We start from the raw sequence: 25,827 nt of genomic DNA, 5'->3' as shown, positions 1-25,827 counted from the left end.
TCTTTCTTTCTTTTCTTTTTCTTTTTCTTTTTCTTTCTTTCTTTTATTTTTATATATATATTTTGCCTGTCCGTCCAGAAGACACAATATCTCAAGAACTATTTGATGGAACACCATTGGTTTTGTCCAGGGTAGATTCCATCTCCGGAAGTTGTTGAAAATCAACCACATCCGTTTTTTTTCATGTTCATCACTATAGAACTAAAACGGTAGTAGATAGCGAGAAACGGTTTTCTGCAACCAATTAAGCGTTTTAGAAATATGCTTAATCTCCATTCTTAAGAGTCTTCACTACAGCGAAATTAAACTACCGCAAATTTTAGAGTTTTTCTCTAATATTTTCATAACAAATAAAAATATTCGAAAAGCAGAAACATAGTGAACTAGACAATACTATTTTACATGTGATACCGTTATCACAACTCATCTATCTGTTCTCAATTTGCAACTGTAGATAGATTTAGCATTTTTTGCGGGTTCTGTAAATAGTGGCATACCAAAAGCAAATAAGTGAATTGTGGTAAAGGTAATCACATGCAAATTCGTATTGTCTAGTTCACTTTAGAAAACATTACAGAAAAACTCTAAAATCAGCGGTAGTTTAATTTTGCTGTAGTGTAGACCCTTAATTCTGTACTAAAAACGGAAGTGATATAAAGCTATTACAACTTCTGGTTTCAATGGATGTAAACAGAGCAAGAAACTGAAAATCTTTCAGGTTAATGCTCCCACGATTATGCCCTTAAGGCTAAAGGAGACGGATCGTTAAGGTAAGTGAATCATGATGGAAGAATTGGTGGAATAAGAGTGTGGGAGGAAACAGGAATACCCCGAGAAACTCACGGGTACGATGTTGTCCATCACAAACTTACTTGTTTGAGGATCGAACCGGGGACCCCATGCACCAGAAGTTAGAGCTCTACCACTGAACCACCGTGCCCCCAAAACAGAGCAGAACGATCAGAGATAGTGAAAAGTATTTTTCCTGGAATTGATTTAACGTTCTAAGAATAGGTACCATGTTCTTCTCTCTTAACTCTGTGTGCAAACTGGAAGTGACAGAAATCTACCAGTTACGGTATTAACGTAGATCACTATAGAGTAAAAACGGTATTATATCTGTGGCTGAGAAGTAAAGAAGTCATAAAATATTAATTTCACAGGAGAAGCAAAAAAGTGTTTGTAAGACAGTATTTTGTTGAATTGCGTCGATTGTTTGTTGACGGAAAAATTGTTCACTTCCTGCGTTCCAGTTGTCCACATCTCAAAACGTTCCTGGTGTCCCACGTACTGATGTAAGTAAAACAAACAAACAACAAACAAACAAACAAAAAATGATACCCCAATTTCGGCCAAAAAGTGATTTGTCATAGTTTACCTCTCAGCCCCAAATATAGCGAGAAGAGAAGTAGTTTTCTAAAATCAATCAAACATCTGGAGAATATATTTCATCTCCAGTGTAATCTCTCTATTAAAGCAGGAAGTGGTGGTAGATACAAAGCAAACTTCTTCACGTGCTGTACACGTGAAAGTGCTACTTGTTTTACACGTATAAATTAGATAATAGATGATGGCCCCATTCAGTGAAGAACAAAATTTTTATTTGTAATGGTCATTTCAGGGCTATTCGCTAGAGAAAATTAAGACCTTTTTTCTTTTTTATCCACAAAATTGGAGTTTGTACTTATTCATAATGCATATATTTAAAGAAAGAATAATTCCAAAACAACTGTAAATTTTTTAAAATAAATTTAATTGTTTTGTTCAGCATGAAAACATGGTTTTATGTAAGTTCAGTTACACGCATAACGGAATAAATTATTTTTATTTCAGATCAAACAAATAATGACATTATTAAATATGATTCTCTTAAACTTCTTGATAGTTGCTATAACTTTATATGACATCTTTACTTAAACTGCAATTTCTTTTATCCTCCATTATAGAAAATGTGCTTGAGCAAGTTTGCATCGGTAGCAAAAGGTTTAAAAAAACGAAAAAAGAAAAAGAAAAAATAGTTGCAGAACTTAATGTTGTAAGTAAAACATATCCTATTATTTTAGCCGTGATTGCTGTAAATAAATGTTTACGTTAAAAAAAAAATAATAATCAGCTTATTGAACAGAATATTGTTTAACGAAATAATGAGTAGCCCAGAATTGAAGAAAATCGTTTGACTTTTTTTTTTTGTACGTGTTTTAAAACAGATGAATAGCGTAGCTCTAGACCAAGAATTTGTTTTGCATACTGTACCGACTAGTTCTACCACAAAATACAGTAGTAGTATTTCGTTAGTTGCATCTAGTTTTTTTTTTTTCAATCCTGTTTTGAAAACAGCTTACGTAATTTTGTATGAAGTTCTCATCGGACATACAGGGGACAGGAAAAATATTGCCATTGCCTGCTTTTCTGCTCGCTTTAATTAAGATCTTAACTTATGTTTGATGTCACTTAAATGTTCAGCCATTTTGTTAATGTTAACGATAGATTATTTCTCAAGAAATAGTTCTTTTCTTTTTTTTTTTTTTTTGTTCACTGTTTCTTTTTTCCTTTGTTTCTCCATTGAATATCAGTGTAGCTAGCAACTTGGTGCTTATTTTCGTGAGTTTGTAAAAAATTGTACGTAGTAAGTTTATTAGGGAAGCGAAGCAGTATGTTGATATAAAGTGGGAAAGACCAATATTCTTAATGAGGCTTCCGCTAGCTTGGGAGGAATCATTAACCTCAACGGGGCTCCCATTTGCTCTGCCAGGGCTCACTATTTTTAATGGGACTTTCACTCGGTTTGGCAGAGTTCACTATCCTTAACAACAGGCTTTCGCTCCCTCTCTTAGGGCTCACTTATCCTTAACGGACAGTGTTGTAATGTGTAACAGAACAACACCTATGATGCTTACATTTCGTTACGTCGCAGGCGTCAAGGATTGTAGGAATTTCCTAGTGAAAAGAGTGAAAATGAAACACGTTTCTAGAAGACAACGCGATGAGACCAAAAATGGTTTCTGTGTCGCGTCAGAAATTTTTGGGCTCCTCTCCATACACCCTGCCTAAAATAAAAATTGTTTCTTAATAAATTTTCATTTCTGGAGAATATTCTTCGAATTATTACCAGGAGATTATCAAAACAATAGTGATGTACGCAGGGGAAAGGGTTGAAGGGATATGGACCTCCCCGAAATTTCGACAATTTTGTAAACTTAGTCTAATTTTAGAGGCGATTTTGCAAATTTTAAGATATTCTGCAAATTTTTATGTTGAATTTGGACCCCCCTCCCCCAAAAGCTTGGAAACAAATTTCTGTGTACGTGTTCATATTACCATGAACCATATATATATTACCATGTTCATATATATAACACCGGCAACGTTTGGGAGGTGATTCCTGAAACCTAGTAAGACCAAAAGTATAGAACAACGTGGGTGCACAAATGCTTCCTTTCGTAGTTACAGAATGCCGAAAACATGAAAAATTGAACTTTAAAGGTTCATAGCTCCAAAACTATTTGACATACCGTAGTCGGGCCAAGACTTCATTTAGGAACTAATAGGTGCGCTATTCAAAAATAAATGTTTCAGAATCCTAAGGTGCTCAGGAAGCAATTTTTATAGACTGAGTTTGGCTACGGGCATATAATTTGAAGTACTCGCTAACTACCTCTATAAACATTGTTAAGGAAGTACCGTAGGATTCTGAAACTTGGATATTTGGATAGGGAGCATATTAATTTCTAAGTGAAGTCTTGATTTGACCACGGTAGGTTTTATAGTTTTGGAGCTATGAACCTTCAAAGTTCATTTTAGCATGTTTTCGGCAGCCTATAACCCCGAAAGGAAGCATTTGTGCGCCAAGGTTGGTCTATACTTTTTGTCTTACTAGGTGTCAGGAACCACCTCCCAAACGTTGTCGGTGTTGTTTTGGAACACCCTGTATATGTGCTACCTTGACGGAAACATATTAATGAGTGGAGTGAGTACACATGTGTTGCTGGATAAAGAATAGAGTTTATGTAGCACATGTGCATCTACAAGATAAGTTTTATTAAGATTCCCAAACCAGTTTTATAATAATTATTTAAAAAAATAAAAGTAGGTTACTCACACAAGATCAACACGGTTGCAATAGGGAAAAATATTAATGTAGTTTTTTTTTCTCTTTGAATATAATATAAATCTTTTCTCTTTATCTGATATAAAAGCAATTTAACTCGACTTCGTACGTATGATCAGATAACATGGAAGCAAGTGTTAAGACGACAAGGTAAATGTATACCACACTATTATTCGTCTCTCAAGCAGGAATTCAATTCAGAGCTAAATCAGTTTGAAGCTTTGCTGATCATTTCCCGTTCGTACTACAATATGCAGTAAAATACTGCTGCAACAATCGTACCAGTATTCCTATTTAATGAGTGTTAAAACATTTCTTTTTAACGAATTTCCAACTTTCAGTATAATGAATGAAAAATTTCGTATTTTTTTTATATAGTACTATTTATTTTCTTATAACATGTATGAAATTCATCCCGTTTTATAATACATTGATGATGAGACTGCGGAAGACTTTATCATTATCACACTGGGAGACCCGGGTTCCATTCCCGGCGGGAGCTCTTGTGGTTCAAATTCCACGTTAATCAGTGGGACCACGTCTCATATAGCCTCGCTGCTGAACGAGACGTTAAACTAAAAATAAAGTCAACTCAATTGATCATCATAGGTATTCTGCCAGTATTGGGAGGTTACTTGAGAAGCTTCCATGCTCCACGATCTTTTGCTAACCTCTTGGTCTTTACGTACGATTTTTCAGTTTTGATATCGCCCATCAATTGTAGGCTCCTTAGCCCCCTTCCTCTCTTTCGTGCCACCGTACCCTATAGCACATCCCTCATGATACAGTTCGTTCTTAGCCAATATCCTAACCACTTTGTCTTCCTCTTCTCAATAATATTTAAAATTGTTCTTTTCTCCCTCATTATCTCTAACACCGTCTCATTCATTTTCCGATCGACCCAGCTAATTCGCTCCATTCTTGTCCACACCTATACTTCGAAAGCTTCCATTCGTTTTTCATCATTTTTGCGTAATGTCCATGTTTCTGACCCATACATTACAATATTCCACACGAAGCATTTTATGAGTCTTTTTTTTTTTTTTTTTTTTTTGCAGCTCTTTATTCAAAGTCCTCACTTCATATCATCACTAACAATAGTGCCCAGGTATCGAAAACTAGTCACCTGTTCTATTGACTCCCCTACTACTTCTATATTTGACACCGAGTGCTTCATTCCAATCACCATGGCTTTTGTCTTTCTAATATTAATTTTCACGCTATATTCTTCAAGAAATTCATGTGATGATGAGACGATAGGGGAAGCAGTGCCTTTACGTGATTAGCAGAGCTTAATTCCTACACAGGCAATGAAGATAACAGCTAGTTTTGAAATTCGTTTTTTTTCTCAGGAAGGATCTGTATTAAATTTATGTTCGGTAGTTGGTGACTATTTTGAACGGTTTCTTGTGTCTGGAAGTGTTCAAAACAAAAACCACACACACACCCCGCCCTCCGCAAGAAAAGTACAGAACATGGCGAGCAATGTATATATATCGTCCATGAGACGAGTAGCTCTACATTTTCAAATTGGAGACGAGACGCTCGAGTTTCGTGAGCAACACTAATTCATTCAGAACTTGAATCTCAAACACTGTCTTAGCATTACATGAATCACAGTATAAAAAGCATGAACTGATTGTATAAACATAATTGAGAACATTTATCGACGTTTAAAATTACAGAAATCACTAACAAAAACAAATATACTCTAATAATGAATATGGTTTAAATGTTATTATATCACACCCTTCGTGGACCTCTCGTGACGCGGCAGAAATTTGATAAGTTCTTGACGAAATTAAGAAAAAATGTCAGGGCATAAATTTTGTACATGAATTTACAAAACGAAACGAGACAAAGTCAGGACATGAATTTACAAAACGAAACGAGACAAAGTCAGGGCATAAATTTTGTACTTGAATTTACAAAACGAAACGAGACAAAGTCAGGGCATAAATTTTGTACATGAATTTACAAAACGAAACGAGACAAAGTCAGGACATAAATTTTGTACTTTAATTTACAAAACGAAACGAGACAAAGTCAGGACATAAATTTTGTACTTGAATTTACAAAACGAAACGAGACAAAGTCAGGACATAAATTTTGTACTTGAATTTACAAAACGAAACGAGATAAAGTCAGGACATAAATTTTGTACTTTAATTTACAAAACAAAACGAGACAAAGTCAGGGCATAAATTTTGTACATGAATTTACAAAACGAAACGAGACAAAGTCAGGACATAAAGTTTGTACACGAATTTACAAAACGAAACGAGACAAAGTCAGGGCATAAATTTTGTACTTGAATTTACAAAACGAAACGAGACAAAGTCAGGACAAATTTTGTCCACGAATTTACAAAACGAAACGAGACAAAGTCAGGGCATAAATTTTGTACTTGAATTTACAGAACGAAACGAGACAATAAAAAATTCGACAAAAATAGACACAATACAAGACTTTTACATAATTTACGGGACGAGACGAAAAAAGCTTATTTCTTGTCTTGTCTCGTCTCGTCTAGTGTGCAATACTGAGTATATCATAAGAAGTTTGTTTGTCGAGTGTGATCTGTCTAGCTTGAAGAAAGGGTCAAAAGGAAACGATTGTTTAAAATGTTAATTTTGAACTCCTTTGCTCCTTTAATCAAAGAGGCATGATGAAAACCCGGCTCGAGTTAAGTGTTAACTGTTTGAAAGTTCATTTCAAACGGCCCAGCCGTTTTTACTAGCTGTATAGAGGAGCGTAACTATTCCATTTAAATTACCTCGTAAAGATTTTCTTGCCATAGAAGAAAAAGCGTAGATGAATTTGAAGATTTTTTTTTGTATGGAAAGGTGCTATAGTGCAGAGGTAGCCAATTCACATAGTTCTACGCAGTGGCATACACAAGAAGTGTTTCCGTGCTTTAATTCCCTTGAGCAAGATATTAGGGGAAAAAAATAAACATTAGAGACTGAATTTATGTTCTGATTTTTCTTAATTTCAGCTAGAAGTTATCAAATTCCTGCCACGTCACGAGAGGTCCACAAAGGGTGTGATATAATAACATTTAAACCATATATTTTTTTTAATGATTGGCGGTATTGCATTATGACTTGCGTATCTTTAAATGTTGATAAATACTTTTTTTATTGTGTTCGTGCAATCACCATACCAATTTATAATTTTTACACTATGAATCATGTAAATCTAAAACAGTGTTTGAGATCTATTTGTTGGGTGAACTAGTGTTACCCATGGAATTCGTGAAATATCTGCTCTTCTCTCGAAAACGAGACGAGAATGATCGTGTTTCTTGTCTCGTCTCGAATTTAAGAAATTCTTCTTATCTCGATTTCGAGATGCGAAAAAATCTTGTCACGTGGGTATTACTACAACGTACTTCAAATCAAGGGAAAACTTTAGGTTTGCCACTTATAAACAGCGTGTAGTAGGTCCACGTCTCATATAGCCTCGCTGCTGAAAGGGACGCTAAACTAAAATCAACTCAACTCAACTCAACATTTCACTAGATCTGGTATGTTTAATAGGTCTATGAGACTATTGGCTTCCGAACACGGAATGAGTTTGAGTTAACACACACTCACTACTGGAATTGTACAACAAGGAAAGAATAAGCTGACTGACTGCTGCATAATTCCGAAACCAACAGAAGAATCAGTATTTGAGAAGTTAGGATTAATATACCTACCTCCAGAAGAAAGAGACCACTGATTGTATTAGCTTAGCTTTAATTTTAACTTATGTACATAATGTTTGATATGTTTATGTATTGTTCTGATTCTAATATTTAAAAATTGTAACGTATAAATTAACTGTACTGTTGTATTGAAAATATATTTCACTAGTTTTTTCTTTTGTAAAAAAAAATACAATAAAGTGAACTTTCTATTAATACATGTTACGCCTGAACACAATGTACGGAAAAGAAATAATAAAGGGCTGTATATAATTGTCGTGAACTACAATAAGCTTGATAGCCTAGGATAATCTAAAATTCATTGAAGCGTAATATGTTGAAGTTACCGCTGTAAGCAACTCAATACAAGAGTTATGTCATCCGCAAATTATGTGTAATAAGTACTAAACACTCAGCAATATGAGTCAAGTATAACGATCATATATATTTTCCCTTATTCTCTTATTAACAGTTGTTAACTTGAAATAAACTCGTGTTTTCTCATCTTGAGAAGCTCCTACTTGAAAAGAAGAAGAAGAAGAACTGAAAATATTTAATTTAAAAACAAATTAACGATCCTAACTAGTTACTAATCAAGATCAATAACGGTTGTAATGATGCGTGGAATATTGTATCCGTTTTTGCTTGTTTTCAAAGTTGCTCTTTAAAGCGTACGTTCAGGCGCAGTCACGTACGTAATGATGCGGTAGTAATCTTATGATTATGAGGGTTTTCTTTTTTATTCATTTATGTTTTCAAGAAGTATTTTCATGACTCATTTGTTCACAGTTTGACAATTTGCCCTATATGATGATGAAGATTTATATATAACCTAACAGCTGAATTACTGCAATTTGCTCCAGTGACCGTATGATACAGATGGAAGTAGAAAGCTGGAAAATATAATCTCTATTACTTTATTTCTGCACTTTTTACTTGCCCTAGCTTTTTATCGAATTTTAGTAAGTAGATTGGAAACAATAAACAACATCGAAAATTTAGAGTTACGCAGTGTCTACAAAATCCTAAAAATAAACAGCTATTATCACTATAATCCTAATAGTAAGTGATCGCGCTAATAGATGTCGTTACCTGGGCAATTGCTTGCCCACTTGATGGTAATAGATGTCGTTACCTGCACTATTGTTTGCCCGCTTGACTGTAATAGATGTCGTAACCTGCGCAATCGCTTACCTACTTGATGGTAATAGATGTCGTACCTGCGCAATCACTTGCCCGCTTGAGAATAATAGATGTTTTAACCTGCGCTATCACTTGCCCGCTTGACGGTAGTAGATGTCGTTACCTGCGTAATCACTTGTCCGTTTGACGGTAATAGATGTCGTTACTTGCACTATTGTTTGCCCGCTTGACTGTAATAGATGTCGTAACTTGCGCAATCACTTGCCCACTTGACGGTAATATATGTCGTAACCTGCGCAATCGCTTGCCTACTTGATGGTAATAGATGTCGTTACCTGCGCAATCACTTGCCCGCTTGAGAATAATAGATGTTTTAACCTGCGCTATCACTTGCCCGCTTGACGGTAGTAGATGTCGTTACCTGCGTAATCACTTGTCCGTTTGACGGTAATAGATGTCGTGATCTGAGCAATCACTTGCCCGTTTAGAAGGTAATAGATGTAACTTGCGCAATCACTTGTTCGCTTGACGGTAATATATGCCGCTAACTGCGCAATCACTTGCCTATTTGATGGAATAGACATTACTACCTGCGCAATCGTTTGCTCGTTTGGCAGTAATAGACGTCGCTAGTTGCGGAATCACTTGCCCGCTTGACGGTAATGGATGCAATCACTTGTCCACTTGATGGTAATAAAGTCGTTAACTGCGTAATCACTTGCCTACTTGACTCTAATATATTCAGGCCTGTATCCAAGGGGGGTCTAGGGGGCCGAGCCCCCTAAATATTTACTAGCTCCCTAAAATTTTCACGGTAGGCTTGCAAATGAACTATAATATGATCATGAACTATAATATGGTTGCATCGGGCCCCCCTAACTTCTATCGCCCCCCGCTGGCTACCTGCCTGAATAGATGCCGTTACTTGTGCAACTACTTGCCTGCTTGACGGTAGTAGATGTTACCTTTGCAACCACTTGACTGCTCGATGGTAATAGAGAGTAGATGTAGCTACCTACGTAATCACTGTCGCTACCTGCCATAAATTGCCTTCGGCTGCAAGATGCCCAAATCCGAAACTACTTTCCATGTATCGTATATACATTGTATGATCAGTGTTTTAGCGAGTCTCGTTGGCTTTCAATTTATTCTGTAGTGTTCTTGCAGGTAGATGGATAGGGTTGTATAATTTAAATCGTATTTTCTGATCAGCCTTGCGCAAATGATACCTTTCGACAAAGGTATAGCGACGTAAAACTAAAACAATTAGTTTATTTTCCAATATCATTTCTAGTTGCCTTGGTGTAAATACAATTAAAGGAAAAATAATCTCGACAGCAAGCATCAAGGTTTGCGAATTTTTCTGTGTTATTAAAATCTATTCAGTGACTTGCAACAATAGCAAAAATAGTTTCTTCAAATGAGCTACTAACGACATTTTCGGGGCTGGTTAAGCGCGTACACCTTTTATGCACGTGGTCCCAAGTTTGATTCCCGTTGGGGGAGCGTTGGAAGATTGAAACTATTACGGTGGTTCAGATTCCATCTTAATCTTTAGCTCTACGTATAATATTGTCTCGTTGCCGAAAAGGGACGCTAAACTTCAAAGAAAATTTGAAAAAAAAAAATTAAACAACAATTTCACAAAACAGTACAACCAGAAACGCCCAAGATTTCTTTTCCAAGGGGGCAAAAGACTGGCATACTCGTGAATTCGCAAGCATATTACACACTGTGATGTACAGTACATAATACTTCATATAAAACAATTATTATTGACGGACATTTTCATACAGCAGAGAGGACAGAGGTGGAGGATATAAAATTTGGACAGACTTTACCGGGGGGTGAAAACATATGATTCTAGAATTATGGCACAAAGATCTTTCAAGTGACAATGAACAAGCATTTCTCCGTGCTATTATACTAGCTGTTATTTTCACTTTTTATATTACAAATGATCGGCGTTCAAGACCAAATGGCGTGACGAGAACTTAAGTCCTGAGTTGGAAACGTTAGAACTCTAGATTCTTCCTCGTTAAGCCGCTGTAGTTTCATTCAAGAGTACATAGTTTCCCGCTGTGAAAAAAAAAAAAGAATAAAAAAGGAAAATGAACACTAAAAAAATTCATTTTCACTCAAAAATACCTAAAATTTATATTTTCAGGAGGACAAATTTTTAAAACATTGGTTGGCAGGATCCTCGACTCCCGCTAAGCCTGAGTGGTATTCCATATCCCGAGATCCTCCGTTCCTGAACTGTGAGAAGATTACGTATGCGCTCAGAATTTTTTGTTGCAAGGGATCCAATATGACGAACTACCACGTGTATGTAGTATTGAACTGGCATTATTCTGCACCCAAAAAGACGATAAGTAATTTTAAAATACTCCCACCTATATTTTTAGGGGAAAAAAATGATAGAACTTGATTGTATTTTATAAGAAGAGAAGAAAAACAGATGAAGTGTAAGATCAATTGATTTGTTCAGTTGCAAAACGACTCTTGTCCATTTAGAGAAAATCCCAGAAAACCGAGAAAAACTGTAGAATCGATGCGTTTTGTAGAGCTGGAGATATTTGAAGATGTACAGGTTTTTCACATAAACACACTTTCATAAAGTATTCTCAGCTCTACAAAACATACATATCCTATATTTTTTTCCTAGGTTTTCTGCGATTTTCTGTAAATGGACAAGAGCCAATTTGGAACTAGACGACTCAATTGTAGACTAACTACAAAATCCGTGCTAAGTACCAAAATGAAAATGTTGAGTATAAAAACCCAGGTTTTTTCTTCAGAACTGGTAGGACCAGTGGCGAATTTACGATTTTGTTTCGGGGAGGGCTTTGCTAACTTTCGAGGGGGGGGGGCTTTGCCTGAAAATGTGAAAATTCTGTAAGATATTTCATATACTTTACTATAGTAAGTAAGATTTCAGGGGGGGCTTAAGCCCGGAAGCTCCCCCCTAAATACGCCACTAAGTAGGACATATACCTACTCGCATTCTTCTGGCGATTATTTGATCTACTTCCACAATGAATACTAGATAACCCAATTTTAACAGAGCAGTGTTAGGCGCATAGCTCACATTTTGACATTAAACCAAACTTTTCAATTTTTGGCACTTGGCACGGATTTAATTTTCAGTCTATAATTCTTCATGCTATATCAATCATTTCTCTGCTAAAGAACTATAGTTGTGTTAAGGAAGTGAACAAATTTATATTGACTTAGGAAGTTTTTTTTGGGGGGGGGGTTAAGGGTGAACCCGGTGGACTCCCCGTAGGATACCTGGGGGATACCCCTCTGGAAAGCATACCAACTGATTTTCATAAACTGAAACCCTTGGCACTCTCTGAAGTATATTTCAATTGTTGGATTTTGTACAAAATATTCATTATTTAAGACTATGGTAATTATGAGCAAAATGCTAAAAAAAGGTTACTAGTTTCTGCTACAAGTATTGCTGATTCTTAAGTAAAAAAATAAGCGTAACGTAAGAAGTTAAAAAAAAGAATGGAGAGAGGGAGAGATAATAATCTTTCTCGTGTCTCTTGCTCTGATCACCCATCCATTGCTTGACGGTAGAAGAATAAACGGCGGAAGCCTTAAGCCACGTGGCACGTTTAGACATTTTCTTATGCCTTTCAAGCAAGGTTATAAATGAGCTAAAACAAATGCGTTATATGTTACAGAACAAGAATTTCCTCCATTTTAGAGGCATAAAAATGGTTAATAAGTGCCCAAGGATTCCAAATCCCTTCTTTCGTTTTTATTAATACATAAAAGAAGATTTTTAAAACTACAAGATTTTATACAAATATACACTAAAAACACTTAAAACCGTCACGTTTTATATTATGAATGATACTAAAACTACAGAATCCTCATAAAAGCATAATTTTATTTAATTAAATGCATTCGGATTAGGTAGAAATATGAAATGGGCGCCCAATTTAATTTTAGTATCAACGATATCACAAAATATGAAGAAAAAAATAATCTTTGAGGTGCTTTTAAATCAAAACATGTTATATTTTTTTTACATACATATATCTACTTTATTTCTCATATATAATTGTAGTGGTCTTTTTCTAGTTACTTCAAACACCAGCCATTAGCCTTTAAACGCTGAAGAACGCAACTGTTGCGTCAAGACTTAAAACCTTAATAGGTCAGCCCCTAATTAATGTGGGAAGATAATTTTGGTATCAATTTGTTCCTGAAGGAACAAGCTTTCCGCTGATATGCATTTTATATATGTGAGGGTTAACACAACAGAGAGGGGGAAGGGTAAATTTCGTGTTTCTTACATTTCTTGCATCAGGATATTTTGGGCATTCCCCCCCCCCCTCGGAGTACTCATAAAAATTAGTATGTGAAGCAATGAAGTAGTCCCCTACACGATAATACCCTGCAAAAGTATTTGTTGCTTATATGGCCAGTAAGGGCAGGGACAAAGTTGGCCAATTTTTTGTCTCGGTTTCTTTTATGTTACTTACATTTATTTTCTGAATGGTTCCACATAACACAAGATATCTTTTTACTGAATTGGTCTAGAAGTATAATTCTTGTTTCTATATTTTCTAGGAAGGTCACCAGGGCCGACAACGTGAAGGTCCGCAACAGTCCTTCGAAAATGATATACAGGGCGTTTTTACAGGAATTTTGTGCTGAATTTTTATCTCGTTTTGTATTGCAGCAATTACTACCATTTTTATATTATTGTCATAAGTGTACTGCCTACACATTAGCTTCATTTTGTCAGCGTAAGAGTGACTATAAGGGTCGCCAGGGCCCCCTAAATTCTATTTTTTCATATTTTTAAAGATTTTTGTTTCTTCTTCTTCTTCTATGAATAGTGCGGAATTGCACAAGTGTAACCTCATTGGAATTAGTGTTCCATAAGTTTTTCAACGAGGTATTAATCATTACTCTGTGATAATTAGAGGGGGTCACCAGGCGGGCAATCAACGTGAGGGTCAGCGATTTCGTTCAAATCCCTGCGCGGTGTATAGATTAGTTGCCTCTAGAAATAACTTTTTTGGTATGAAACAGTGATACCACGTACACAGTCTAAAGTTTCTCTTAAGAAAGCATACTATTTCCCACACAACTCTGGTTTTTCTCCCACACCGTAAACAATTTCATAAAAAAAAAAAAAGGTAGAAATAACATTTTGTATTTACAGATGTGCAACCAATTGTGAAAGCTTTGTAAGCTCATCCTTACTGCTACAATAAAAGTCAAAGAAATAATTTCATGGATCCTTAATTGAAAAAAGTTTCAGTATTTCTTTTAACAAAACTACAGAAAATGCCAAACATCTCTTTCGAATGCCATCAACTGAAATAGATAACTCCTCAAGTAACTTTTTCACATTTAGGCCCTAAATACACTTCACTTAGCCTTGGTACCATCTACAATTTTATCAGATTATGCTTTTCCTACTTTCATTTTTTAAATGAAGTTAAAGCACTTCGATCGTTTCTGTTCTAAGTAGAGTTATCTACGGGTGCTGACAAATGTGGTATTCCCAAGAGGCTCACGTGCATCCATCACATCCCCAAATATTACTAAATACGTTTTTTAGCTTTCTTCAAATAAGCCAACAATATTGATTTCTTTCGTATGTTACCTATTTCAGCGTTGTTAAAATTATACAGGGTGAATCTGAGGAACCGCATGTTTTTTAAATCACTATAGAAAATACTCGACGACGAGTAGGGTATCGATTTTGAGCGACCATTTGCAGACAGCTCAGAGAAAGCAGTTTCAATCACTATGGAACGTTGGAACATCCCGTATTCGCGGTCTTTAGAAACAATGATTTTGTGGTATAATGGACGATATTCTTACGGAAGACACAGATGTCCCAGTATTAATGAATGATGAAGCCCATTTTCACGTGGATGGTTATGTTAATATACAGAATGGCTCTAAGCTCCAACTCTGCATAGCGACTGAAAGTGTATTGTCTGAGTTGTCTGCCAACGGTCGCTCAAAATCAACATTCCTTCTTGTCGCCGAGTACCAGTGGTTTAAGAAAGATGCATTTTCTCTGCTCCATCCTCTATTTTTCACTTCTACCCTTCCCACTCTTTTTCTTAATTTTTTTATCTTTTTTTCGACAAGTTAAATGTTTTGCTTATCTTTTCCCTCGTTCGTGGGAATTTTCCCCGTAAACAGGTAACATTGGTGTGAACTTTCAATACATTCGTAAACTAATTAAAAACAACAAGGATGCCAGCTCTGAAAATACCGAAGCAAACTGAAAAATGGACTTACAATAAACAGTTAAATAGTCATTTCACACTGTCTGGGATTAATTCACATTTTACATTTTACTTTCGAAGGCTGATAGAAACCAAGAAACTATAGTAATGGCAAGAAAAGAAACAAGAAAAAAAAACATGATAGCAACTGATTTATGTGTTTCAAACCCCTCTATGTCGAAAAAAAGGATTTTTTTTTGGGGGGGGGGGAATCTCTCTATCCTGATTACGCACACTCACCAGAGGTCATACCGTTCAACCGACCTGAACCAAATTTTAAACTTAAGATTTTTATAAGCTTCTCTAGTTAAAAAAAAAAAAAAAAGAACTTTCTTCCTACACCAAATTAAGGGTAGATACTGGAGAGAGGAAAATAAAATTGCAATTTTCTAGAAATCAGCTCTAGGGATGCGCACGAGACGAGTCGAGACATAATTTTCCTGACAAAATTCGAGTCGAGACACAGCTCTTCCAATAGAGAATAATACATTTTTCGAGTCGAGACATCACTTTTACAGCACATTTTCGAGACGAGACAGCCTCAAATCTTGTCTCGTGCGCATCCCTAATCAGCTCCAAAATTTTGTTTATATTTTATAAATCAATATTTCGTTAAACAAATCTATAATACTCGTATATGCTTTCTTTGTGTGTGTATGTGTATATACTTGGGGTGAGTTCTTTTTGGAGATTTTCTCAGTTACGTATTTCATATTATAAATATGAATACCGGTATTTCAATAATAATTTTAGCATCATATGACTTAATTTAAGATATAAGAGCACTAAAATTTAGTGCACTAACACCACCGTACCTCTTATTTTCAAGATTCTTAATTCCATTACGATGATGAGACAACACTTAAGAGTCTTCATTCCGGCGAAATTAAAATACCGCTAATTTTATAGTAATTATATGATATCTTCAAATAGATAAAAGATAATTGAAATATGGAACAAGAGCGTCCTAGACAATATTATTTTGCGTGAGGTACCGTTATCACAGGTCACCTAGTGGCTTTCCATTTTCAGCTGTTTAGAAACGCGAAAATAAATGCCGATTTTCAAAATGGCTCGAAATCGAAAGCAGATAAGTGAGTTGTGATAACGGTATCTCATGTAAAATAATATTGTCTAGGGCGCTCTTGTTCCACATTTCGATTATCTTTTATCTATTTGAAGACATCACATAATTACTGTAAAATTAGCGGTATTTTAATTTCGTCGGGATGAAGACTCTTAACAATTTAGTGCTTAGTATTGTCCACGAGACGAGAAATGTCTCATCTCGTCTCGAAAATGACAAGAATTTTCACAACCCTCGTAGGAAACATTAGTTCACCGAAGGCTTAGGTCTCAAACACGGTTCTGTGCTAAATGATTCATAATATTAAAACTATAAACAGATGAAGTGATTGTATGAATAAAATTAAGAGCAATTACAGAACATCTTCAATTATAAATTTGGTTTAAATGTTATTATATGACGTCCTTCGTGGACCTCTCATGAAGCGAAAGGATTGTGACAGCTTCAAGCTGAAACTTGTACTCTAAATGAATTTTGAGGCCGCAGTGGCTCAGTGGTAGAGTGTTTTCCTTTGGATTATGAGGTGCTTGGTTTGATCCCAACTCGCGCTAGGTGAGCTTTGTGGTGGGCAAACACCGTGGGCATCGGTTTTCCCGGTTGTACTCCCGTTTCCTCCTACTTTCTTCATTCCATCATTTCATTCATTTCTCGTCATCACCGTCTCCTTTAGACTAGCCGGCATTAACAAGGGACGTAAAACTTAAAGATTTCATTTCATTTTTAGATGAATTTTGTATTTAAATTTACAAATGAAACGAAATAAACTTTTTTGAGAATCGTGAGAAGACGAGACTTCTACAGAACTTTCGAGACGAGACGATTCGATTCGAGAAAACTTATTTATCGTCTCGAGGGAAACACTTGTGATGCCTACATTGGGAGTTGAACTCAAGACCTCCGTGTACTAGCATTTCGGCTCTTTATTGTTTTCAAAACAGTCAAATATAACAAGAAGAGAAAATACTTGAAACGACCAATAATCGAGATCTCAAATGTGTGCTACAAAAGCGACTAGCCTGGCAAAATCGTAGCGTTATTGATGGAAAGTAGTATCTCTTAAGAAGATTAAAGTGAGTAATCATGTTCTTTGAATTGAGAGAAGGGAATTAGAGAGCCAAACCACTATTTATTTTTTTATTAATGTCCTAAACCCTGTAAGCTGCTTATGATTGTATCGTACTGCTGGACATTATCCGCCTACATCAACATTTAAGAATCTTTAAATTGTTCATATTTTATAGCATTTACTGACGAGGAAGAACTAATAAATTGGTTGAAGAACTTTTATGGGACATTTTGTCCTTAATGGAAAATATAGCCATATAAAAAGCAACTTTTTTTTTTAAAAAAAAGATGTAGTTTTGGGATAACTTATCCTAGGCTTCTGTTAGAGGTAATAAATAATAAATAAGAAGGAACAACGGAAAGGAGAAGAAGGAAAAAGATTAATGTTGCGGAATATATACCGTAGACTCTGTTGAATTCGATCCGGCTGCTCAGTGATTCAACATTTTCTGGTGGCGTTACCATGGATAGCAAAACATGTCACTGCAGGTCTCTGAACACCTATATGTACAGTAGTTTATGCTATCTAAATGTACTGCTTTCAGACAATCTTCCTGTAGTCGGGCGATTTTGGGAATTAGGCACAACCTGATGTGGTACCTACCGGATTACCTAGTGAATAGTGTTGTCTATGAGGCGAAACGAGACATAAGATTTTCTCGTCTGATTTCGTAAATTTTGTAGTGATCTGGTCTCGTTTCGAATCTTGGAAAATAGTCCCGCGAAGCATAGTCGCTAATGCTCTCGTCTTTGGTGAGAGTGGTCCCGGTTTCGATTCCCCGGTGAGGGCATACAATGAGAAAACGTAAAAGCTTTTTCAGGCTAGCCATTTTAAGTGAGGTTTTCATCGGTTTTCCTAATTTACACTAAGCAAATGCCGGGATGATACCTAGCGTACAGATCCCTGACCGTTCCTTCCTCTTTTCCTTCGGATAGTGTAATCGCCGAGGAACGTTATCCCTCATATGTGACAGGCTAACATGGCCATAGTTGCTGAAAGCCCAGAAATCTAATTCCTAATCCGAATCCGAATCCTAATCTTGGACAGCTTTTCTCGTGGGCACAAAACAATTTTTTCGGTTTTCTAAAAAAAACGGTTTCGGTTTTCTTCAAAACCGGTTCAGTTTTCACCGAAACCAGTTATCGGTTTTCTCCAAAATCGATTCAGTTCTTTTACCGTGTCCGCTTTTGGTTTTCTCCAAAACCGGTTCCGGTTTTTTCCAAAATTTGTCCTATTTCTGACCAGAATAGTGTTTCGTTGTTCTCCGATTCTCCGTTTCTACAGAAGTAGTTTTGTGTTTTCCAAATGTTTTCACCGAAACCAGTTTCGGTGAAAACTGAAACCGGTTTTTGAAGAAAACCGAAACCGTTTTCCGGTGAAAAACAAGACCGGTGTTTTTGAAGAAAATCGAAACCGGTTTCAGTGATAAACCAAACCGGTTTTGGTGAAAACCGAAATGTCGGTTTTTCTAGAAACCGGTTTTCGGTTTTTAATAAAAACCGGTTTTGCCCATCCATAGTACGTACCTATGTATAAAACTATACCTTGACTTTTTCGTACTTTCATCTGGAAATTATAATTCTTTCACATCATAAGAGGTCCAGGAAGGGTGTGATATATCAACATTCAAACCATATTTATTACTAAAGTATGATTGGGTAATGACTTGAGAATATTTAAACGTTGATAAATGGTCTTCATTGTGTTCGTACAGTCATATTATCAATTTATAATTATATACGATGAATCATGTAACACTGAAACGATATTACTTAGGTGAACTAGTGTTGTTCGTGAGAGGTCAAAAATTTCTTGTCTCGTCTCGATTTTGAAAACGTACTTCTCTCGTGAGCAGAGGTGTACACAGGCACGTAGCCAGCCCAAAAATGTAGGAGGGCCCCGGCTGAAGTTAGGGGGGCCCGATCCAACCATATTATAGTTCAATACCATATTATAGTTCATTTGCAAGCCTACCGTGAAAATTTTAGGGGAACAGCAAAAATTTAGGGGGTCCCGGCCCCCTAGAACCCCCTGGATACCAACCTGGGTGCACACCCAGAATTTTTTCTTGGAAGGGATCCAAAGTTTCGGGGACCCATACTACAAGACTGTAGTACGTATATGTAGTACTGAACCGGTGTTATTCTACACCCGAAAAACGATTACCGGTACTAGTGAAAGTCTACTGTAATACTATTTGATACAAAACAAATGAAGAAATATTTAAATAAGCATAAGTTTGCCTCGTTATCTGGGCGCTTTCTCCGAAGACTAGTTCTAGCCCATCTTACTGTAGCTAGTTACAGCCACTTAGCCAGAGGAACAGTGGTAGGGTTGCAAGCTCCTTTCCTCTCTGCTTCATAAATGTGTGCGGAAAAATTGCAAATTAAGGATATAGGAGTCGAGGGAATACTTTGAGAGTTATATTGATTGGTCGGTTTTAGGTTTTAGCCGTTCCTTTTCAACACCGGGGCAATATGAGACTGGGTCTACAGTTAAAGTGGAATCCGAACGACCTTTAATGGATTAATATTTTTTCAAGACTCTCGCACCTGGAATGGAATCTAGGACCTCGTGCACCAAAGGCACACGTGTTAGACACTATACAAAGTGAGTAGAACTTTAACCCTACGTACACCAAACGGTTACAAGGAACATTGTACACAAAGAAGGGTTAAAATGTCCACCACATAAACCATTACTTTCTGTTCGAGAATATGTGATATTCTTCCCTGTTTTGTGCCTTCCGTTGTGTTAGTTTACAGTTAGTACAGAACAGAAAAGAATATTACATTTTCTGAGACAGAAAATAATTATTTATATGGTGGGCATTTTTACACCCTCTCTTGGTGTGCGGTGTTACGAGTAACCCCTTGGTGTACGTAGGGTTTCCACTTTTAATATCATCACTTTGAAAACAGCAGGGTTTTGTTTGTTCAGGTGACCCCCTTCGTGGCTAAGCAGTTAGCGTACGCGCCTTTGGCATAGGAGACCCGGGTTCGATTCCCGGAGGGAGCTCATATGGTCCGGACTCTTCATTAATTAGTCGGTGCACGTCTCATATAGTCTCGCTGCTAAAAGGGACGTTAAACTCGAACACTCAACATTTTCTGTCAGCTGTGCCCTTAGCGCCGCCTAGTGTCAGAATCTTCAACTTTAACTGGAAATAACCTCATGCACATTACGGTAACAAGTTACACGTAATGTCCACAATTTAAACTTCTTTAAAATTTTGGGTTATTTTCTAGCAATTAAAAGTACTGATGATAAAATAAAATTTATGTTATTTTTGACAGAAAACCTGAGAAATGACATGATACTGAAAAAACATCCATAAAAATTCTTATCCTAATAAAAATGTGGACAATTTGTTAACTCATCTTGGTGTACGTAAGGTTAAGAGCTAGGACTTTTTAGGGATACCACGTATAGAAAGCATGCCTCGCTGGTTTAATAGCTCAGGGGGCATTTCTTTGTTGCACTAAATTTCGATTTAATCCCCGGCGAAAGGGAGTCGAACGCGTTAAAGTGATTTAGTTTCTGCTTGAAACTGTAGATCTTGTTCTGTTCAGCATTGCTGTTGACAAAAGATAAAATAAATACAAATCAAACAATCATTTAACGAAATTAACTCTATTGCACACGTGCTATGTTGTTTCATCTGTTTTGTTAAATATTTTTAATACGACTCAGAACTTATTAAGTGAAGTTTATAGGTGAAAGTATGAAAGTACTGGCACTTTTCTTATATTCTTCGAACCTTCGCACTAACCTAGGTACTTTTTTTTTTGTAACGCGAACTACCAAGGAAGGAAGGGGGGGGGACATTTTGTGACCACCTGTTAAGATTAAATATATCTCGGAAAGGAAAAAAAAAAAATAGAAACTCTCACAAAAATCTAGAGACTGAAGTTAACCGTACACAGAGTAAGACTAAGAACTATCTATTTTGCTGGCATCTAGGAGTGACACTAATAAATGTCAGTCATATCTCCTACCAATGGGAAGGGGGAGGGAGAGGTACTTTGTGCCCACCAACTTAAAATAGCAAATTTATGAGACAGACTAACGCTCGATTTGAACCACGGTAAAGTATACGTTTTAGCTAAACATATGGAACAATAACATATTTTCTTACAATTTTTAAGAAACGATTAGTAGAGTAATTGCAATAAAACATACTGTGCTGGACACATGTTAACCCCTGTTAGTAATCCGAGGTTTAATTTTTGAGTTCCAAGGGGTCACGGATGGTCGGTTGTCGAGCGGCAGTTTGGACACCCATACACCGGTACTAGTTTAAAAATACTCACATGATCGCAGTATGTTAAACAGAGGAATTACGAGTATAATACACCAGAGTCGTGCCTTGGGGGAGGGGCGAGCGGGGTCACGGCCCCGGGCGCCGAAGTAAAAAGGCGAAAAATTCGGGATAAAAAAGGAAAAAAAGATAAGAAAAATTGCTTGGAATATATGTATTGGGGCGCCGTCGTATATCTACTCTCGCCCCGGGCGCTGATTTTCCACAGCCCGGCCCTGTAATGCACTTACCTCATAATAAATTATTTTCACTTTCCTTACTTAGTTTGATACCAACGAAATTCTGCAATGTGTTTACCAAAAGAAAATACAAGTAAAACAATATTTAAATACTGAAAGTATAAGAACACATGCTTATTTGGAAATATATAGAAATTAATGACAGTTAAGTCTAGAATATTAAAGCAAACAATGCTTTGATGCCAGTCAGTTTTCGCTGTAGGCTGAATGACATGAAATGGCGTTCCTAGTTTTGTAAATTATTCCGTTTTAGGCTGAAAGAGACGGATGATTAATGAAACTGAATGATTGTAAAATTAATAGTAGAATAAGAATGTAAGAGGACAGGAGAACACTGGGAAAATCCAAGGACACAATATTGTCTACCATAAACTGACGTCGCCTCAGTTCCCTATATATACTTTGCGTCGCCTGGGATCGAAATAGGGAACACTAGCATCATAGGTGAGCCCTTTATCACCATACTCCCTTACTATTCATTGTGGATTCTAAGCAGGGCCGTGCCACGGGCGGGGCGACGGTCCCAGGCATCGAAGTAAGGGGCCGCAAAATTAGGGAGAAAAAGAGAAAAGATATATGTAAAATGGAAGGAAAAAGTAATAAAAAGTGCTGAAAATCAAGGAAAATTGAAAATTTTCTTACGCTTCGCTCAACGCACTTCGCGGCTGGTCAGTCGACCTCACTCATATGTAGGGGGAGGGAGGGACGCCGTCGTATACTCTCGCCCCGGGCGCTGATTTTCCACGGCACGGCACTGATTCTAAAGTCTTACTTTATTAAGAAAGCAACGACAACTGCAATACTAAATGATATCGTAAGGCTACAACAAATCCTTACTTCTATTATGTTATCATTAATTTACAGTCAAAAGTAAAAGGAAGATATTATGATGGTTATTAAAATAAACAATAATTTATTGTTTTGTTTTTGAAGTCATTCTAATATGAATCATTATAATTTTAATAATAACTGCACGTCCCGCATATTGTCACAAAAGATTTGACTTTAATCCACTATTGACCCTTTAATCTTTTTTCTTTTTAAGTTTTACGTCCCACGATTATGCTGGCTGGCTGGCTTAGTGATGATGAGAAATGAATGAAATGGTGGAGTGAAGAAAATGGGACGAAAAGGGAGAATCCCGAGAAAACCCAAGTTACACGGTGTTTGTCCACCACAAAGTTCACTTGGCACGAGCTGGGATCGAACCAAGGACCTCCATGCATCCAAGGTGAACACTCTACCCTAAGCCTTCGCGACTCCTATTAACATTTTAAGTATTCCTATGACACAACGACGATGAAATTGCAGAGCGTTTATCAGTGATTCATTCTTGATAAGGGGGCCGCGGTGGCTCAGTGGTAGTGTTCACCTCTGGTGCTTGGGGTCCTGGGTTCAAACCCTGCTCCCGCCAAGTGAACTTTGTGGTGGACAAACACCGTGTGCGTGGGTTTTCTCGGGGTTCTCCCGTTTCCTCCCACTTTCTTCATTCCACCATTTCATTAATCTCTCATAATCACCGTCTCCTTTAGCCTAATCGGCATAACCGTGGGACGTAAAACTCAAAAATTTCATTTCATTTCATTTTCATTCTTGATAAATTTTACGAATTTTGGTTTATAAAATTCTTTGTTAGAAAATTACTATACTTTAACAATAATAATTTTGCAATTATTCAATGTAATTTTACCTTCATTGTACATATTCAGAACAGAAAACTTGAGAACTGAATCCTGAATTGAAGCGTTTAGAGGATAAAGGTGTTAAGTAACAAATTGTACATTTCTGGAAAAATGAGTTTCACAACTATGTCTGTTGACATACACCCTTCATCTTTTCCAAATCTCTTCACTGTGACTAGGACTCAGTAAATGATATGTTATGCAACAAATGGCTAACATATAACACGTGCATGAACCGCCAGAATTCAACGTTTCGAAAAATGTAACATAACACTTTTAACTTCTAAGCTACTCAACCGTTTTTCTCGCGTATCCTTACACACAGTTCACTATCCAATTGTGTATTCCTGAAGTTGTTTAAGAGAAATTAAATCCAAATTTAACTTATTAAACTTAACACATAATGTTCTGTTGATTAAAAAGGGAAACAAATAGAGATCCAAAAAGGGACAATGAGTGTGCCAATCAAAAGACTATTTACAGGGTGATAAAGTACACATCCGAAAAAATTAACATGGGAAATTTTAAAACTTGTGGGAGACATCCAGTTCTACTGAGGAAGATTTTCCCTTCATCCCCCCCCCCTGGTAATTCATATACTGAGGATAATGTTAAAATTTCAAAAACTAAAAGTAACTTTAGAGCTAACCTGTTAATCAGATGACTGAACTTGTTTCCAGTCCCGAGACCAATTCCTCGATTCTTGGTCGAATCTTCGAGAGTGAGAGAATCAAAGCTGATTGTGGATTCAAGCAATTTCTGTACTTCGTCTTTATTGGTAATGTAGAGAAACCCTGTTCATACAAATATGTTGATGGAAATGGAAGAACTTGTGAAATAGCACTGTCACTAATTTTATTGTACTCTTTTCGAGCATAAATACAAAGATCACAAAGTCACAAGGTATCGAATTTCATTTGCAGTGAAATGTCAACAGATATTTCCAGCAGACCCCCCAGAAACAGCATTAGCCACGTATTCCTAGAAACATCTTCGCGTACCCTCACGAGTACGCGTACCCCCGGTTGAATAGCACTGCTCTAAGCGCTTTAATTACTTTAACAGTGTAAGAATTAGGCGGAATAATTAAAAAAGATATTTAAGAGCTAAACAAAAAAAATCTTTCTTACCTGTATTTCATTGCAGAATAAAATTTTGTAAACAGCTAATAACAGCAAACGCTGCACTTGTAGATGATACGGTATATAGAAGTGTCTGTTGAATCAATCTTCTGACACCAATTCTCTTAAGAGTCTTTTTTTTAAACGTCTTTTCTCAACTTAAGAAAAAAGTATTTTCACTTTTTTTTCTTTAAATAGCGTTCTTCCTTTTCAGAATTCTTCAGCAACAGGTAACGATGAAATGTAAATAGGACAAGGTCACCTTTAGTGTATGGTCGGGAAAAGCCTCAAACTTAGTCACAAAAAGCTTAATCTTTTTTAAAAAAATAAAAAGCAAGAAAATAAAGTTTAAACCTTCTTTGTATATTTTTACGATATTTAAAATGTGAAAAATTGTCAAATAAATCAGTAAACGATTCTTATTATTATATTTGGTGTATTATTTATATTTTGGTGTCAGTATTTCGAAATATAGAAAAAAATATTAATAAAAAACATTTAACACCATTCACTTTGTTAGTTTGTTTAGTACACACAAATACACACACAACATACAAACTATAGAAAAAACACACATGTAATGTGAACAAACAAATAAATAAGCGATGTGTTTGTATACTACAACAGACCGGTAAAGGTATGAAAGTCGCGAGCAACGTGCTTTGGAGGATGCTCCGTTTCTTCGCTTACGTTATCTCATGAGCTAAGCGTGTTTACAACTGTCGCTGCGAGTAGTGAGATACCTGTGTTTTTAGCTGGAATAAATCTTACCGCGTTTTCGCTCCTTCACTGTTGACTTGAACGCCGTCTAGCGGCGATACTCGGAACTCACACGTAGCGGAAAAAGTGTATCACTTATTGTGCCGATCCAAAAGTTTGAAGACACACAAACGCAAGAAAACGACTAAAAAAATATTGTTTTCACATGATATTAGGGTGAAATGTCTCGTGCTTTTTTGTAAACTCCTGTTTGGTTACTAGTAGACGAATACCGTGGTCTTCACGATATTCTGAATTTCTCTCTCCCCCCCCTTCTGTTTCACCCTCGCGATAAGAGGATGCTTCTACATCTTATCTCGTATCCTCCCCTG

The 25,827-nt window shown here is 36.5% G+C and overlaps 1 protein-coding gene across 1 annotated transcript in view; it reads right to left on the bottom strand.

Moving 5' to 3' along the window:
• Window positions 1–25,495, bottom strand: part of LOC145664858 (uncharacterized) — a 191,118-nt gene extending 165,623 nt beyond the window's left edge. The window contains exon 1 of the mRNA XM_081731883.1: window positions 24,746–25,495. Within this exon, the coding sequence (XP_081588009.1) occupies window positions 24,746–24,756 (11 nt within the window). The 5' untranslated portion in view covers window positions 24,757–25,495. The remainder of the gene's footprint in view (window positions 1–24,745) is intronic.
• Window positions 25,496–25,827: the final 332 nt, after the last annotated feature.

The sequence above is a fragment of the Thermobia domestica genome, chromosome 11, assembly GCF_964235325.1.
Source record: "Thermobia domestica chromosome 11, izTheDome1.hap1.1, whole genome shotgun sequence".
NCBI classification, from domain to species: Eukaryota; Metazoa; Arthropoda; class Insecta; order Zygentoma; family Lepismatidae; genus Thermobia; species Thermobia domestica.
The sequence above is the reverse complement of the archived record's forward strand: the minus strand, read 5'-3'. Positions and strand labels throughout refer to the sequence as shown.